The sequence below is a fragment of the Chiloscyllium punctatum genome, chromosome 44 (genome assembly GCF_047496795.1).
Source record: "Chiloscyllium punctatum isolate Juve2018m chromosome 44, sChiPun1.3, whole genome shotgun sequence".
NCBI lineage: Eukaryota > Metazoa > Chordata > Chondrichthyes > Orectolobiformes > Hemiscylliidae > Chiloscyllium > Chiloscyllium punctatum.
In genome coordinates, this window is record NC_092782.1 from 38187594 (window position 1) to 38206526 (window position 18933).

The 18933-nt window shown below is 37.8% G+C and overlaps 1 protein-coding gene across 3 annotated transcripts in view; it reads left to right on the top strand.

The window, feature by feature from the left end:
- Positions 1-18933, top strand: part of gsap (gamma-secretase activating protein) — an 81903-nt gene that overhangs the window by 45093 nt on the left and 17877 nt on the right. For 2 of the 3 annotated variants that reach the window (XM_072562657.1, XM_072562659.1), the window contains 10 exons: positions 894-976; positions 1083-1142; positions 2050-2181; positions 4735-4790; positions 5041-5072; positions 6408-6469; positions 9012-9107; positions 14644-14714; positions 15823-15923; positions 16570-16689. In XM_072562657.1, the coding sequence (XP_072418758.1) occupies positions 894-976; positions 1083-1142; positions 2050-2181; positions 4735-4790; positions 5041-5072; positions 6408-6469; positions 9012-9107; positions 14644-14714; positions 15823-15923; positions 16570-16689 (813 nt within the window). The remainder of the gene's footprint in view (positions 1-893; positions 977-1082; positions 1143-2049; positions 2182-4734; positions 4791-5040; positions 5073-6407; positions 6470-9011; positions 9108-14643; positions 14715-15822; positions 15924-16569; positions 16690-18933) is intronic. The other variant, XM_072562658.1, reaches the window with a different exon arrangement.

Below are 18933 nucleotides of genomic sequence, written 5' to 3' on the forward strand. Positions count from 1 at the left end.
CCCAGGTGGCCCAGCCAATTGAAAGTGGCAGTCAAGCTTTTGAGTCTGTATGGTCAGGAGGAAGATGACTCCACATCAAAGATGCACAGTTGTGAAACATGTAGGGAGGTGCATGGGAGCGTCCAAATTGGGTAAATAAAGTTGCGTGAAGAGTCTGGATCATCAGGCATGAGGGGAATCACCCCACAGTGATGGGTATTATTGCTGTCATGGCCCCTTTCTTTTTTGGAGTGGTTTCTTGCACACTGGCTTTGATGTCTACCAGGCCTGCGTCTGGAAAGCCATTACCATTCCGTAGGTGGTTAAGATGGGAAGAATATCTTTAATTGTTTACCTGCTGCAGCCAGGTGAATAAGCTATCCGACCCATCACACTGATCCCTTTGTAGTGCTGTAAAGGTGGCAATGTGTTGTTTTTCCAGTACAGTTTTAAGACTGCCCAGGCTTGCAGGCCTGCCAGCATAGGCTGTGGAAAATTCAACCCAGGATCTTGCACCTGAGTGAAAGCTACTTCCAATCTAATAAACATGCTTATCCATTGTTATTTAGCTTGGTTATTATTCACTTCTATCTGTCAAATGCCCATTCTTAACCTCTATTAAATGTTGAGTCAGGGAAATGAGTATTCTTGCATCACTGTCTTGGTCAATATTTTTCCTTGAGTATGAAAAAGCACGTGGATTTTGCTGAAATGGGCCATAGTAATCCATGATTAGTTACTTTCTAGTGTTATTTAACTTTCTAAGTATTTATACCAAGATCAATAGTGCTGTAGTCCAGAAAAAAAAACAACTTAATACTTTGAAAGTTAATTTTTTTTGCTAAATTGCAAAAAATTTGGCTCACTTGTACAATTCTTTTTTGCATTTCCTCTTCAAAATGTGTTTGTTTCAGGTACTTTATACAGAAAAGCAATCTCCGAAACACACCTTGTGGACAAACTGCTACCATACTCCTCCTTAATTAACTGGAATGGGGTAAGATATTAATCTTGTACATATTAAAATATGTTTTGGATATGTACAAATATAATTTTGTTCTGTTTAAATATAGCCAACTGTTATTTCCATTCTTTATCCATAGGAAATTCCAGGAGTAAGCCACAGCACAGAAACTATTTCTGTATCTGTTTTTAGGGATACGGTAAGACTGTACAATCTAGTTTTAGGTATATATATTTAACTTTTCATACTAAAACTATAAACATTATTTTCATTTTTATTATTAACTCTTCAATTAAGTCGTTTAACATTCCAGTGATCCATAACGAGTATAGATCCCGAAAGTTGTCCTGAATTTCCAAAAACTTCCTCTTAACTTGAGAAAATCTATGCTATTGTTAGAAAAATAATTTTTAATTACACTAGATGCAATTTTGCATATTTTATCAACAAATCCAAGAGCCTACTGAATGTTTGTTTGATTTGGAGTTCACAGTATGCAGTATTGCTGACTTCCAATAGACAAATAAATATATAAATCATGTCGTGAGAAATACTTAAGGAATAACCCGCTTGGCCTCCAAGTCAGTTCCGCCATTCAATAAAATAATAACTAATCTGATTATAGAATAATAGGGCTTGTGAAACACAGTTTGAAAACCAGTTAGAGCTATCCATTCTCACATGATCTTTGGCTCACAGTGATGTGTTATGAAACACATTGACAATTCTTTCTTCTCCTTCCCCAAGAGAGAGACAAAAAAAAGCAAATTTCTTCACTGAAAATTAACCACATTGTCCTAAATGTACAGATTAGCAGGTGGAGTGTCAGATGTCACTTTGACTATTTGTGGCTGAAATAATGTGCCGTAACATCTTTTTTTTTAAAAAAACTGTCTGTTTGGCCAGATGTCTGATTATCTACCCTAATGTCCTTTTTAATCTGACTGAATATGGAGTTTTGTTTGATGTTCTTGTGCAGCATCTTCACTTGGTTTGACATACTATAAAATGTAAGCTGTTGTTTGTTTGCCACTGTGGAGTTGTGTTGGAAAATATTTGATTGCTTGTCAGTTTTTCTTAAACAAGCATGTGCATCATCTTTACAGATTCAAACCCTTAAAGGGTTCTGGGCAAAGCTAAACAGGAATGTGGAATTTGTGAAGAATTTAGAATGTTTTCATTATCCATGGCACAATAACAGCTCCAGACTAATCAAAGCGCAACTGTATTCAGAAATGGTAAGATGATTTCGATGAAACATAGAAAGAAAGGAGCAGGAGGCCATTCAGCCTGCTGTACCGTTCATTATGAACATCATCAACTCAATAGCCTGTTCCTGCTTTTCCAGTAATCCTTTTGATCCCTTTAGGCACCAATGTTGTATACATCTCCCTGAAATCCTAGAAAACTTTGGCCTTGACTGCTTTCTGTGGTAATGTTTTCCACTCCCTGGGTGATGGGATTTATCCTCCTCTCAATCCAAAATGGTTTACCCCTATCCTTAGATTGTGACCCTTTTGGTTCTGGGCTTCTTGCCCTCAGAAACATCCTTCTTGCACAGCCTGTCCAGTCCTGTTAGATTTTTTTTGTAGGTTTTTTGGAGATTCTCCCCACCCTCCATCTCATTCTTTTGAACTCCAACAAATATAACCATAACCGACTCTAGCTCTCCTCATACATCAGTCGTGTCATCCCAGGTATCAGTCTGGTAAATCTTTGCTGTATTTCCTCAGGAGCAAAACCATCCCCCTTCAGACAAGGAGACCGAAACTGCACACTATTCCAGGTATGGTCTCACCAAGGCCATTTAATTACAACAAGACATCTTTGCTCTTTTATTTGAATCCTCTCCCCATTGAAGACCAACTTTTATCTTTATCAACTGCTGCACCTGTGTGCTTGCCTTCAGTAACTGGCGTACATTCCCCTCTCTCTCTCGGTTCGTAGTTGTTCAGGTAATAATTTGCCGCCTTGCGGTTGCTACCAAGGTGGACAACTTAACATTTATCTACATTGTACTGCATCTCCCACACAGTTACCCATTCACCTAGTGTCCAAATTGTACTAAGGTACATCTGCCGCCTCCTCACAACAGCCCCTACCACCCATCTTTGAGTCATCTGCAAATTTAAAGATATCCCATTTAGTTCCCTCATCCAAATCATCAATGTGAATAGCGGTTTTAGAACTGATCCCTGTGTATCTCACTAGTCACTGTCAGCCATTCAGAAAAAGATCCATTTATTCCTATTCTTTTTGTTTCCTGTCTGCCAACTAGCTTTTCTTTTGGGCCATTTCCATACATTATCCCCAATTCCATGCACTACTTAATTTTACACGCTAATCATTTTTGTGGAACTTTGCCGAAAGCCTTCTGAAGATCCTGTTATGGACTAAACCAAACCTTCTTAAGCAGACAGCTCTTGACCATAACTTTGCAATTTGTTTCGGTAAGTGGACAATGAAAATTACCCAGACTAAGATAGCTAGGTTGACTTACGAGATTTTAAAACAGACAAATATTTATTTCCAAAATTACACAATGATACACACAGAACAGAACAAGACAGAGCTCAGCCTATCCAACGAGACTTAATTATGCTGTTCTGAATATGTACGATAGTCCGAATAAGCAAACTCCCTTTAAAAATCAGTATAAATGGAACACATGCTTACAGGTTAAAGTTGAAGGGCAGAAAGAGTGTGTTTCCACATATCTCCTTGTTGAGCTTCCAACCAGTTCAAGACTGAACTAAAACTGCTTATCTCAGGAAGCCAGAGAGCTGGCCCCGCCTTTGTCATTGTACAGATCACTTCTAAAACATGACCACTTTGGCCTGAGGTCTCATCTGTTTACATATAAGGCCTCTTAAAATCCTTTTCATCTCTACAAAACCAGACTGATTGGAGCCCAGCCCGGTTATCACCCCTCAAAAAAAATCAATTTGGAGTCTCCTTGAGCCAAGGAATAGCTTTTAGATTTAAAAAAAAGGACTAGCTTTGTGACAATCCAAATAAATAACATGCTGTGACTCTTCTTCACCTCTACCAGTTATATCCTTGAATAATTCTGGTAGATCTTTCAGGCATGATTACATTTCCATAAAATCTATGACGACTCTATGAATTAATGTAGTTTTTAATCTAAACACTAGTTTAGCCACTTAGGACCATCTTGAATGTTACTTGAAGGTGACAGTTCACTTTAAATAAATATAGTTTTATAAAAGCAAATCTGCAAGAGCATGAAATGCTGCAAAATCATAGCAGGTCTGCCAGCATCTGTGGACAGAAAGAAACAGTCAACTGGCATAATTGTCCCCTCCCTGGAAGTGGGCAAATTAGTCTTGGAGAGAGATCCACTTCCCCTTCTTTCCTTTACAGTAGTTAGGTTTTGAGTGAGATCAAGGCTCTTAACTCAACTCACCACTGTCTTAATGATCTGCCTCCCTGTCAAGTGAGAAAATTTGCTGATTCCCTGTCTGTTGGGTTGGACGGAGGGTCTCCCAGTTGACCACAAGGATCAAGGGGATGGTTGCTAAGGATCCCTGTCCTTGTTTCTGACCACACGTTTTTTCTACCTGTAACCTCTACCTCTGTAAAATCTTGCAGAAAAGTGCTAGTACCTGCCCCCGCACAGCTCTGAAGCTGCAATATCTGTCACCAAATATGGGGGTTTAAACCAATGGTTTGCATGCATTTCCAATCTTATGACTCAAATATATTACATTTTAGTTCATATGGGAAAAAAAGTTTGAATATAACTTCTTATAGGGCTTTTATTATTTCAGAAAGTGGATGAAAGGGCAAAGCAACATTTCAGAAATATTTTAGAAAATGCCAAAACGTAAGTTAATTTTCAAACTTCTAAAGCATATTCATGGGGAATTAATTTCCAAAGTGCTCTCCACTGTAAATTTAGCAGAAGAACCATGGAAAGCCTGAAAAAATGTCAATTTTAAGTTTTTCTTGACTTTTCCACTGAACTTAAGATAAAAGAGAGTGAGAGTAGCCATCGAAATTAATTCCCAAAATTACTTTATTTATCAGCCTATGGGTTATTTGAAGATGCTCAAGTTTCTTTTCAATTTGTACAGGATTCTTCCAAAAGTGGATACATGTTCCTCGGGTAGGAAAACCGGCTTTGATATTAATTGTCTAGGAATTATATGTTTCTCTATTATTGGATTCAGGGCTCTACTTCAAGCATAACTACTCAGAAGATTCATTGATTAGTATTGATTTGTCTTATTACAGTCAAAACTTGCGGTGAACCTTGCATCATAAATGAGGTGCAGATTTTTATATATAGTGGGTATTTAAATCTTGGGTGATAGGTAATCATTGTGTTTTTCATTATTTTTTAACACAACGTATTAACATACAAGCATGTGAATTAGGAGCAGAAGCAGGTCATTTGGCCCCTTGAGCCTGCTTTGCCGTTCAGTAAGATTGCGGCAGTTCTGTGTTCCCTTCTGCGTCGAGAGTATGGTGCTGGAAAAGCACAGCAAGTCAAGCAGTATCTGAGGAGCAGGAGAATCGACGTTTCAGGCATAAGCCCTTTATCACGAATTCCTGATGAAAGGCTTATGCCCGAAGCGTCAATTCTCCTGCTCCTCGGATGCTGCCTGACTTGCTTTGCTTTTCCAGCACCATGTTCTCCACTCTGATCTCCAGCATCTGCAGTCCTCACTTTCTGCTATGTTCCTTTCTGTGCCAATCACCTTTTGCCTAAAAATAATTGACCTTCTCTCTTTAAAATGTTCAATGACACTGCCTCCACCATCTCTGAGGGAGTTCCAAAGCCCCTTGACCCTCTGAGAGGGGAAAAAAAGTCCTCTAATCTGTCCTCAAAGATCAAAGCCTAATTTTTAAAGCAATACACCCTAGTTCTGGATTCACCAATAAGAGTAAACATCATTTCCTTTCCATCTTGTCAAAACCATTTTGAGGATCAAGTCACCCCTCATTCTTCCAAATTCCAGTGAAAACATGCTCAGGCTGTTCAGTGTTTCCTCCATCAGATAATCTACTCATCCTTGGCATCAATCTAGTAAACCTCCAGAACTGCCTCCAACACCTCCATTGTTTAAATAAGGAGTTCAAAACTGCACACCATATTCGCATTATCTTAAGATTTAAGTGTCCAGCTGTAATCAATATAATGATCGATTTTAATACTTTCTCACAGCGGACATCAAACTAACAGGCTTAGAGTTTGAATTGAAATTGCATCTACTTTCAATTGTTAAGTGATAATTCACACATACATTTTTCCTTTTGAGTTCAGGTGCATGTGAAATATTTGTTCTGTAGGCAATCAAGCCCTAGAAGAAATTTGAATAGGGAGAAGTATTTTCTTTGCTGGTAATTAATTAGGAAATTGTAACAAATTTTCTCCATTGAACAAGAGGTGTGTGAGCTGATTTAAAGTTGATGAATGCTTTAACTTTTCTTTTAACAGAACAGAAAGCTGTTTCCTTCTTTCAGGAAGAAGACCGCCACCAGATGGTGCTGATAGGACTGGTAAGGAACCCAGTTGGGTATATCCTGTATATTATCCTGGAATTGTTTCAAACACAATTCCTAATTGCCCTTGAACTGAGGTGACTTACTGTGCCATTTCAGAGGGCAATTAAGAGTCAACCGTATTGGCATGGATGTGGAGCCAGTCTGGGTAAAGTTGTTGGAATTTTTTTGTCCCTCGAAGATATCATTAAAACAGGTTGAGCTTTTTACAACAGTCTGTGTTAGTTGTCATGGTCATTGGTAGTGAGAGTAGCTTTTATATTTCAGATTTAGGAACTGAATTTAATTTCTTCACCTGCCATGGTGGGAGTTGATCTTGTGTGCGGGACCACTAAGCTGATCTCTGGATTACCAGTCCAGAGACATTCCCCCTTGAACGTAATTTAAAAATCGAAGGAAAAACTATAACCTTAATTCAAGCTTCTCATTTGATTCACAAATATTGTGCTGAAGTATTTTTTACTGAAGAAATGTTGTAGCATGTAAGATTCACACTTATATTGATTTCCACAGATTGATTTGATTAGCACCTATATCCTGTCATACTGAGTGAAATATGATCCACCTACTGGGACTGCAGTTAATGACTTTAAAATGCAGCCCCTTCTTTCACAATGGCGGTACAACCTGGTGGAGCACTTGAAGATTGTTAACTTATGATTCCAGCAGGTGGACTGCAGCTGTTCAAGGTGGCAGCTCACCACCGTTTACTCAAAGGCAACTTGGGATGGGCAATAAAATGCTGCTCAGCCAGTGATATCCGCATCCTATGAGTAAATAAAAACAAAACCATTTTTGTAAATTTCTTCTGCAGCTTCCAATGTTTTTACGGCTTTCCTATAACGTGGCATCAAGAACTGCACACAATACTCCAGTTGAAGACTAACAAATGTCTTTTACACATTCAGCATAACCTCTCTTGCTTTAGTATTCTTGCCCCAACTAATATAAACCGGGATACAGTACACTTTACTACCTGCTCTCTTCACCTTTTAATGACTTTTGCATGTATACACTAAAATCCTTGTACTCCTGGCATATTCCAAAAAGAGGTGCTCTCCACCCCCACAGCCGCTTCAAGGGCAGCACCTGGTGGCTCAGAGTCTGGGTGTGCATAAAGGATCTGACAGGTGGTGCCATTCTCTCACCAATAGCTAAGCGATGTCTTAGTGCTTGCTGAAAAGTTCTGATCATAAGGCATTTTGCCAAAAGGCTTTGGCAGTCTGCTCAGGGAACCAACCAACAGGACACCCCTCTCCATTTCCCAGGTTATGTGCTGACCTCTTCCTGTGCTCAAACATGCTTTTCTGTGCAAATTTCTGTATGAGGGACAGGTAATGGGGCACGGAGCAACTACTTGGAGCGTTCTGTGACCCCAAGGTGACACCCATTCTTTAATACCTGGGGACAGGCAGAACTTCAGTATATAGTGACACTTGCTGTTGTGGACTGAGGGTCTACACACCCCTTGATGTAGCCACACATGAAGGAGGCCAACAGGATGAGGGTATTGTTGGGTGCATCCTCTTTTTTTTTCCCCCATCCCACCTACCCCTTACCCCAGAGTTTTGTACATTGCATCCCTGGAGATGTGGCCCATCTTTGACATCCAGATGAAGTGAAAGACTGCTTGGGTGACTGCGGTGTTGCAGGTCTGAGGAATTGGCTAGGCTTGCACCATGTACAGCAACAGTGAGAGTACCTCACAACTGATGACCATGTTTTTTTTTACAGTGGAGAGGGAGCTGTGCACCCATCTACCCACTTTCTGCCTCACCTTGGCAATACGCTTCTCCAAGTTTTAGCACTTGCCCTGTCCTGCTGAACCATATTCCCATCACCTCTTAGATAATCAGGTCTGATAGTGAAGGGGCGAAAGGATCGGTTAACCCAGTTCCTAAAGAACATAGTCTAATTTTTGGCTTGATTTCCCTTGGTTCCCAAGGCCGGTTTTTCTGACATTTGATGGTAGTCCCTCTGGTCACCATTAGAATAGTTTCCAATTTGATTTATTAATTGAATTTTGTTATACAAGTGACATTTCAATTCCACCAACAAGATAGCATAGCGTGCTATACACTCCGGTCATTGGATAAATTATTACGATTCATTAAGTATACTTCCCACCACTTAAAATATTTGTTTTATAATGGGCAGTTGCTTGGCTATAAACCACTGACCATTTCACTTAATTAAACTTCAAAGATGTCAGCTCTATGTTGTCAATATTGTTTATTCTGAGCATAAATAGCAATGCTTACTCATTCCTCCACTATTTAAGTGGATTGAAAGAGTGTCTTGTACACAAATTTGCCATGAAAGACATGACAATCTTTGGCTGTTACATCATCCATCATACAAAATTGGCAAATACAGTTTGTTTAAAAGTGTTTCCTGTAAGGGTGGGAATGTTACTCATGTTTAAAGGTCATTGCCAATTTCTTTAGTGTATTGGCTGCAAAATGGCAGATTACTTTTATTACTGACCTTGTCGTGAAAAATATGATCTTAATTGCGATCAATACTTTGGTTCCTATAGATGGTTGAGAAACTGAAGGAACACCTTATGAAATATCTTCATTATATAGGAAAGAAGAAGATTGACCTGATAGTTAACAACTATACCGTGACCTTGGTTTGTGATACTTTTCTTATTTTTAACACCGTAATTGAACATTAATTAAGCATTTGCCATTTATAGTGCACTTGGCTATTTTACTGCCATATCACAGTTTGATATTTTAGCACATACAATCAGTTATTTTGGAGCAGAGAGATAATGTAAAGTATGTTCATACAGGATAAATTTTACAATATGAGACTTTTTATTTTCTTGTGAAATGGTTATGCAAGCAGCAGCAATTTAGGCCATTCTAAAGTGCTCTAGCCATGTTTACGTTTGCAACATTTCCCATCAGTTTAAGTTACAACTGTTTTGTAAACTTTTCCATATTGTGCAATAGGTACAAAATTATGCTTAATCTGTAGAAAGGCTTTAAAAGTACAGAGGCTTCTCTATGCTGAATAGTTAGCCGCGTGACAAAATGGAGCATTGATTATAAATGGAAGCAACTATATATTGATTGAAAAACCTCTAGAAAGCACATAATACAAATATTTTTAAGGGCTAGATACATATGATGAGAGTAGAAGCAGCAGTTTCCAAACTGGGGCTATTTAAAATATCAACTATCTTTTTGCATTGTAGGAAATGACTAGTCATCCAGTTGCAAGCTGTAATGGTAAAAAATCAGAACTTAAATCTTCATTTGAATGCATATATTTGTAACAATGGGTGAGTTGATAGTGCAAAAAGTAAGAAAATGACTTAATAGCTATTAAAGAGATATGGCTACAGGGTGGCTAATACTGAGAACTCTATATTCAAGGGTATTTAACATTCCAGGAGAACAAACAAAAAGTAAAAGAAAATGGGTCAACTTTGTTCATAAAGTTTCAGTCTAATAATGATGTAGGTACAACAGATCATGGTTGAGGGAAATAAAAAACAGCAAGAGGAAGAACGCATGGATGGGAGTTGTCCATAGCCCCTGAAGCGTTGCCTTACTGTAGAATGAATTATAAATTTAAAATACAATGGAGGCATGTATAAAGGCCACTCTAGTTGTGCGGATGAATCAGATGAGCAAGGGTAACATGAAAAAGAGATTTGTGAGAAGATTTGTCGCTCAAGTTGATGATAAGTATGTAAGTTAGCTCACTGAGCTTGAAGGTTTGTTTTCAGGTATTTCATCACCATACTAGGTAACATCAGTGAGAGTCTCCGTTGAAGGGCTGGTGGTATGCCCCATCTCTAGTTATAGGCTTTGGTTTTAAGGTGGGTGATGTTATTTCCAGTTCTTCTTTTCAGAGGAAGGTAGATAGAATTGAAATCAATGTGTTTATTGATGGAGTTCTAGTTAGAATGCCATGCCTGTAACAATTCTCGTGTGTGTCTTTATTTTGCCTGTACTAGGATGTGTGTGTTGTCCCAGTCAAAGTGGTGTCCTTCTGTGTCTGAATGTTTGGAACTAGTGATTTTAGATTGTGGTGAAAAAGAAATTTGTAGAGTGCATTAGGAATTGTTACTTAGAACAATACAGAGGAACCTCGATTATTCGGCATTCGATCATCTGAATATGGGATTATCTGGCAAGATTGCAAGGTCCTGATGCTTATTTAAACTATGTTATCTGGCATTTGATTAACCAAATGAAATACTCCCCGTCCGTGTCCTTCGGATAATTGAGGTTCCTGTGTACATTGTAGAATTATCCCCAGGAACAGGTAGTTTAAATCTAGTAATATGTAATGGGGTAGGATTAATGAGATCTTGTAATTAAGGATCCTGTAGGGGGTAGCGATCACAATGTGGTAGAATTTCAAATTCTGTTTGAAGGACAACAACTCTGGTTTCAAACTAGTGTCCTTAAGTTAAATATGGGTAATTCCAGATGTATAAATAGAGTTGTCTAAAGTGGCTTGGGAAGGTAGTCCAAAGCAGTGGTCTCCAACCTTTTAAAGCACAAGATCGTGTTTTGAATTTGTGCAAGCACCTAAGAAAATAGTAGTCTATTTTTGGTGTCGTACAAATTTTAAAAACAAGCATATGTGATACTTGTGACTATGCCTTATTTGCCAGTGCCTTGAAGTCTGGGTTGTAGTTTGAGACTGCTAGTCACACATCATCCATCAGATGGGTTTCTGAGATGGGTGTAGTACTAGGATTTGATTATCTTTGAGAATGTTGTCTCTGAGTTGTGTCGAATCAAAGCAAGCTTTCACTTTAAAAGCATAGGATGACAGTGGGTATGTTTCTCTGAGTTGCCAAAATCGCTATCCCTTGATCTGACTTTCATTTCAATATCATTTCATATAGTAATCCACTCCACTGCTTTACAAATCAAAAACCTAATGGAATTGCCAACCCACCAATGTCTGTTTGAAGGAATGGATTTGAGACAAACTTGACAATTCATTCAATCACATCTCATTCCTGCAATTGCCTGTTTAAATTCCCCTGCTAACATTTCTCAGGTGTGCACAGCGGTTTCAGGGTAAAACCAATTTTTTGTATTTGCATTTTTTTCTAGTATTTCCTCTAGACTTGAGGAGTTACAACATTTTTTAATTGGGAGGACCGCTGACCCAATCTCAACTTCAGTGCCTTCACAGCATTGATCATTTGTGCTGAGTCTTTGTGCTTTTCCTGCAGTTCACAGTTCAGCTTGTTCAGCTTTTGTTATTTCTATGAGGGACTTGAAGTCAAACAACCACGGTTGACAGTTCGCTGCACATTCCATTCCTTGAAAAAAAACAAGTGGTGATATTAGCCCTCCAATCTAAAAATCTTAACAGGACTTTCCCTTAACTTAACCACCTCACACACAGCATGGAGGTTTAATTCACTGTAGGCAGCATAAAATTTGTTGAATAAGGATTTAAGCCAGTGGTCTTGCTCGTACCAATTTTAGAAACTTAACAAAACATTAATTATATGAGCGAAGTCCATCATTTTACTTATGCTTGCTGGATGAGTTTAGTCATAGTTGTAAAGGGAATTGTGATCATTTCTGCAAAATACAACAATGCCCATGTGTACTAATTATGGTTGGGGGTGCATCACAAATTTTGATGGAAACCACTTTCTTGATTGGATAATTTTTTTTCAAGCTCTTATCTCTTGAATTCATTGTAGATATTCTCACTCCTTGTTCTTTCTTTAAGAGGCAAAAGCCTGAGAAGATCCTCTAGAATTGTTGTGTCATTAAAGCAATGTTGGTAATGCTAATGGATGCATCAAACTGCAGTGACAGACATTCATAGTCCTTCAGGATCTGCTGTAGTTGTTGAAACACATCTTTGGACAAAGATTTCTTTGTCTCACTGCTATAGAGGCACCAAGTGTTTCTTTCTGGATTGCAGTTGTTTCTGAAGTCTTTGAATAAACAATCAGTGGGCACAGTTATTGCATTTTTAATTATTTCTCCATGTGGTGATTTTAGTTTACCAAAAGGTGGCAAACGTGACATGATGCTTAACTTAAAGGCTTTACTTTTTGCAACTAGTTTAGTAAAAATGTGACTGTTGAGCTTTCAAAACCACCTTCAGCTCATCAATTTTCGTTGTCTGAGGCATCCTGTTCAAAGGAGATGACCCTTGATTTTACTCTACATCATTGTGTGGTGTTATTCCAAACCCCTCTCTTTACTTGTTGATATACTTTGGTGACGAGTAAGGCCAATGTTCTTTACCCTTTACAGTGATGAACAGAAATTAATCCCCTCATTCATTCTGTATGGAATTTTTTACATGATCCAAGTTCATCATTCATTATTATTGTTTCATCTTGTAGTTGTGGCATCACTCTAACACTGCACGTCAGCCTCTAGATCTGCATTTCTGGAGCATCCAGACAGCTGTTAGCTGCCTTTCAAGTGTGGAGGCATGGGAAGTCACTTATGTTGTCACAATTTGTTTCTAGGGCCTCTGTTTGGCTTGTGTTGTTCAGGTATTGGATGTGAGCAGCAGTAGTCTTCCCATAATTGTTGTAGGTCCATGCAGGACCAATGAAAAGAAAACTGCAGGTCTACATCTTTTTTTAAATTCTTAAAACTGTCCACACTTCTCCAATTATGGCCTCACTCTGGGAAGAGGAGTGGATCTAGCTGAGCTGTTCTTGCAGAGTCTGCATGTACATGATGGGCTAAATAGCCTCCTCTGTTTCTCATCCAGTGTATACTGGCTTCCCATCAGATTCTTGTGCATTTCTTCTTGTGTTACTTGTTAGAGTTAATAAGAAAGCAATAGCAAGGCATTTAGAAACACTTCATGCAATCCAAAGTTAACATGCTTTTGTGGAAAGGAGATAATGTTGGACAAATTGTCTACATTTCTTTGAAAATATGACCAGCAGAGTTAATTTGAAGGGGAACTGGTATTTGGATTTTCAGAAAGTATTTGATAAGGTGTCATGTAAAAAATTGTTGCTCAAGATAGGAGCTCACAGTATTGAGGGAAGTATAATAGAATGGATTGAGGATTGATTCACACACTGAATACAGTCAGGATTAATGGGTCCTTTTCGTGTTGAAAGACAGAAGTAGTGGAGTGAGCACGTGTCTTTCTGAGGCATTTACTGTCTGTATTAATGACATGGATGACAAGACAGTGTGATTTCAGATTTGCTAATGAAACAAAAACAGGTGGGAGAGCATGTTATGATCAGGACATAAAGAATTTACAAGCGATTCAGCAGATGGAGTGTAATATGGGGCAGTGTGAGGTCATGTCCTCAAGTTAGAAGAATCACAAGGCAGACTATTATTTAAAGGAGCAAGACTCAAAAAGGTGCAGCACGGAAGGACTTGGGTGATTTTGTGCATGTGACACGTTAGTATGTAGATCCAGCAAGCAATTAAGTCAGATGGAATTTTGGGCTTCATTGCTCGGAGATTCAAATTTTAAAGTAAGGAATTCTTGAAACTATGTATAGTAGTTGGTGAGGCCACAATTGGAGAAGTGTGGACAGTTTTAAGAATTTAAGAAAAGGTGTACTGTATTAGCATTGAAGATAGTACAAAAGAGATTCACTAGGCTGATTCTTGGGGAAAAATGGGTTGACTTATCAAAAACAGTTCAACAGGTCAGGCTTTCATTCACTGGAGTTTAGATGAATGAGGGATAATCTTATTGAAACATAGAAGATTCTGAAGTGGTTTGATAGAATAGGTAGTGAGAAGATGTTTCCAGGAATGGGAGAAACTCACACTTGGGGACTTGATCATGGAACAAGTGGACCCTTTGTTAAAACTGAAATGCAAAGGAATTTCTTCTCCCAGAAGATAGTGAATGGCTGGAATTTTCTATTGCAGAGAATTATGGAGAGTAGATCACCAAAGTATTTAAAGAGAGGCTAGTTATTTTTAGTGGAATACTGGGGAATTAATGGCTGTGCTGAGCTGGCACATGAGGAGTAGAGGCATAGGCTCGACTAAGATCTTGAGTGATGGGGCAAGCTTGAGAGTGCAAATGGCCTACTTCTTCTGTTTTTGTGGTGGAATTGTTTATGCACTTCGAAGTTTAAAACCAACTGTGCACCAATCCTGATGAAAACTTGTGAAGTTAATGTTTACTTTGAACAAATTGAGATAAATTGTTCTTCCTTATAGCTTGAATGCATCTGGCAGATCATAGATAAGATATGGAATAAGTACAGCCTCAACACCCACATCCTGTGTTTGTAAGTGATCATTTTAACTTAAAACCGGTTTTAATGTCAAATGTGTGTTCAAATTAGCACTGAAAACATATGTTCTATTGATTATAAAGTTTGTCAAATCCAAATGCTATCAAAATTTTCTGTCAAATCTAATATGCAATAGTTTAAAATTTTGAACGTGAGACTTGAGGCTGTGAAAGGGAAATTTGTATGTAGACTGTTGAGAACATTTGTATGTGTCAGCACTGTTAATAGAAATTTGTTCCTGTTGGATTCAAAACCAGTGAGAAAGACGACAGAAAGGGCATCCTTTAATTTTGCTTGCAGAAAATTAATCTAATTAGAGCAGAATCTTTAGCAGATTGTTGGAATGGAGAAGGTTGCAGGCTGAACATTTGAAATTTGAGCTGTTGTAGACCAGAATGCAGTGTAGATTACTGAGCACAGAGAGTCTTTAATAGAGGTTTGAAAAGCTGAAGTATAAGAACAGTACAAGATAGGGATGTAATAGATGTATCAATTTAGAGTTTCAGCAATATAGCAGCTGAGCAGAGATGACCATTGCTGTCAGTGGAAGTAGATTAGCATTATGCTGGAGGTTCACAAGGTTAACCCCAGCATGTAGAAAAGTCAGAAAAATGGAAATTTGCTAATTTACTAATACTGTAATGCTAAGAAGAGGATTAGAGAATTAATAAAATTCTCAAATTTTATTATTGATTTCTTCTTCCAGTTTTAGCTTCATTTGATTTTATTTTGAGGGGAGGGAAAAATGTTAACTACTTTGATGCTTAAACGTTAAAAAAAATTCCTTGTGAGATCAGATATCTTCTATCCAACAAAATGCTATATATACATCAGTTTAATATATGGAGTCTTTACATGTACTAAGATCACAGTAGGGATTACAATCACTCTGTAAGGGCACAAAAGAGTTCTTACTGGACTTGTTGCTTATTATGTATCCTTCTGACTGTTTCCCTTCCATTGTTAATTGGATAGTACGTTTACACCCACATAACCAATCCACAATTTCTCTGTTTTACAAGATTGTCAATGATGAATTTCACTTGAGTGACTCTGGAATATTGAGGTTTTAGATTCAGTCTGTTTCTTTGATAAATTGTAGGTCTAACAGAGAGAAAATAAATTCAGCAGAGCTTGTTGTATTCCACATGATGACTCGTGTTTTGGAAGCTGCTGAAGGACTATTTCTACCTTTACCTCCAGGTAATGTGAATTGGTTAATTAGCTAAACACTCAAACTAAAAAACGCTACTCATTCTACTTTGTAATTTTTCTTAGAATGAAATTAAGCTAGAGGATGGTTTGTATTGATCCTCTCTCTACAAGATGATGATCCCAGCTGTAGACTGAAACTAGTGTTAACTATCTTTCAAGATAGAGGCTGGTACAGTTGCAACATTTTAAAAGGCATAGGGATCAGAATGGTTTATAGGGATTGGAGGATTTCAGCTGTAGGGAGAGGCTGAGTAGGCTGGGGCTGTTTTCCCCAAAGCGTCAAGGACAAAGATAGCATTTGCATAGGAACACTACTATTTACATGTCCCTTCCAAGCCCTGCATATCCTGATTATATTGCTGTAACTTCCCATCTGCTGAGTCAAAAGTTCATATCATTCTGTTTCTATCAACGTTGTGATGTGTGCCTACTCCTTCTGAGGACTGCAGCATTTCAAGGTGGCAGTTTACCACTACCTTCTCAAGGGCAATTAGCACCGAACAATAAATACTAGTGCACTCAGGAATGACCAAGTTCTGTGAAAAAGCATAAAAAATGTGCTTGATTATAAATACTGACTTCACATCCTCTTTATTTACTTTTTCTTTCCTATGCTCTTTAATTTTTAATGCAGGTTATCATACAGTTCACATAACCATTGGTGCACGATGCCTTCCTTTACACACTTTACTGCATTATATTGATATTGGAGTGTTGCGTCCAACAGAACGGTTTGTTACCAAACTACTTGAAGGTAAAAGATTTTACTTTTTTAAAAAATCTGAATACAAAATAAAACTATACTCCTTTATTTTAAAAGAATTAAATAGTAATTACTTATTTCTTATGAAGATTATTTCTTTTCAAATTTTTCTATTACTTGAATGTTATTAAACTGATTTTTTACTTAATTTCTGGAATTTTACTCCGTCAACTTTCTCCTTATTCCTGTATGTTTTAGAGACCATTATCAGACATTTATGTTGTCCTGTAACCTAGTACACTTACCAAGGGTTTACACTAATTTGGCGAGCCAGGGAAGAGGAAACCAAATTATAACAGAAACCCATAACAGAAAGAAATAACGTCAGAGGGGAGAGAGATGTAAACAGCAATAAATTAGGAAAATCCAGAGATGGCAGGAACAAGATTGAGGAAAGTAATAGAAATAGCAAAGAAGGTACTCAATTATATTCATCCAAGTCCAGAGTGTCAATACTTATGTTGGTGTGCTGCAGACACAGTTGTAAAATGAGGTCATGGCATAGTTGCTTTAAAAGAGGCATGACCAAAACAAGGCCAGCAAAGTGTACTTAATATTCTTGCATATCATCTATTCAGTATGATAGAGAAGGCGTAACTATGTTAATTATGGATGAAGTTACTGTTCTAACTATAAAGGATATATTAAATAGCTCAAGGACTGAACCAATTTTACTTGGTGAGGAGCTTTCTGATTTCTAATAAAAGCTGAAGTATGGAAAGAGTTTTTCTTTTCCCCAGATGTTTTACAAATTCAGCTGTGCACATCCCAGATTGTGAGTCATATCATCAGAAATATTTGTGCCCATTCTTGTCCAGATTAAAGTTGTGTTAGACAGTAAAATAATTCACTTTTCTAAATGCCAAAAAGTGAATTATTTCACTGTCTTGAACAATTGTGAAAAAAATTCAACACTTGTGGAGTGTTCCCATTGAAACCTTTTGGAAATGTACACTTTTCAAATATATATTTACAATGTTCATATTTATATATCATTTCCATATATGCAATATGAGAACTACGGAGGAAAATCTTGTCTTCTGTTTGGCAAGATGCAGGAGTTTCTAACCTATAGCTGCTCCTTGTTACAGAAGTAACAGCAGAAACTACTTTTGAAAGAATTGCAAGTTAATCAAGTAATATCTATGTTTGGCCCTATATGCTGAAAGCAAAATTTAATTTCAAAGTGACATTTGACCCATAGAACTGTTCTCTGAAATATTTGTTAATGGACACAATTTAACATTAAGCTATTTGGGGTGATTTATCTTTTAATCAAATACCAACTTCATTTGACCTCTGTGTCATTCTCACACTGTTCCATTCTTTGTTGTTGCATTTAAAAATAAATTGACTGCCAGCATGTGTTGTGTGCAAAAGGAAATGGCTGCTTTGAACTTAATTGTGCATTTGGAGACATATGTTATTTGCTTGCAACTGCACAATCAGACCAAAATTGATTTGTTTGTTGAATAACACAAAAATCATACATCCTTCTACCTCCATATGTTGCATGCAGAGATGAAATATCTGCTTTTAATTTGAATCTGCTACACCAGCTATTGGTTCCTAAGATCAGGTATTCTAGAGACTTATCTACTGACTCCACAAGGTCCCTGCAGCACCTGAAGGGCATAAGTTTGACAAATCATCGAAAGCCGTCAACTTGATAAATCTGCAGTATCCATATCTCTTTCTCAAATAAAAACAGAATAAATATTTTTATTGTATGTGGTGCAAAATCCTTCTTTCGCTGCATCACCAAAGCCTGCAAACAACCGCTGTGCTTTGCAGGGAATACGGTACATGCATGTAAGTACCATCAGCTTCAGTACTCGTTCCAATTCACAAGTCATCCTGGGTAACCAATATTGTCAGAGTAGCCTCCGCATAATGTCATGATCCAAGAAGGCTGTTGCTGATCTTGCATTAATCACCCCATACAACACAGAAACAGACCTTTCAGTCCAATTCATCCATGTAAACCAGGTATCATAAACTGAACTAATCCCATTTACCTGCATTTGGCCGATATCCCTCTCAGCCTTTATCGCAATCTAATTCTCAACTATACTTTTCTGGAGGCTTCATGCAGATTACCAGCTTCAGGGGCATGAGACTCTAGCCTTTGAATATCAGGATGCATCAGGCTGCAACATTCAGGTGCGCGATCAAATCCTGCACTCTCAAAAGGACACCTGAATTTTGAGGCCTATTTGTTTATCTTAGCTATAT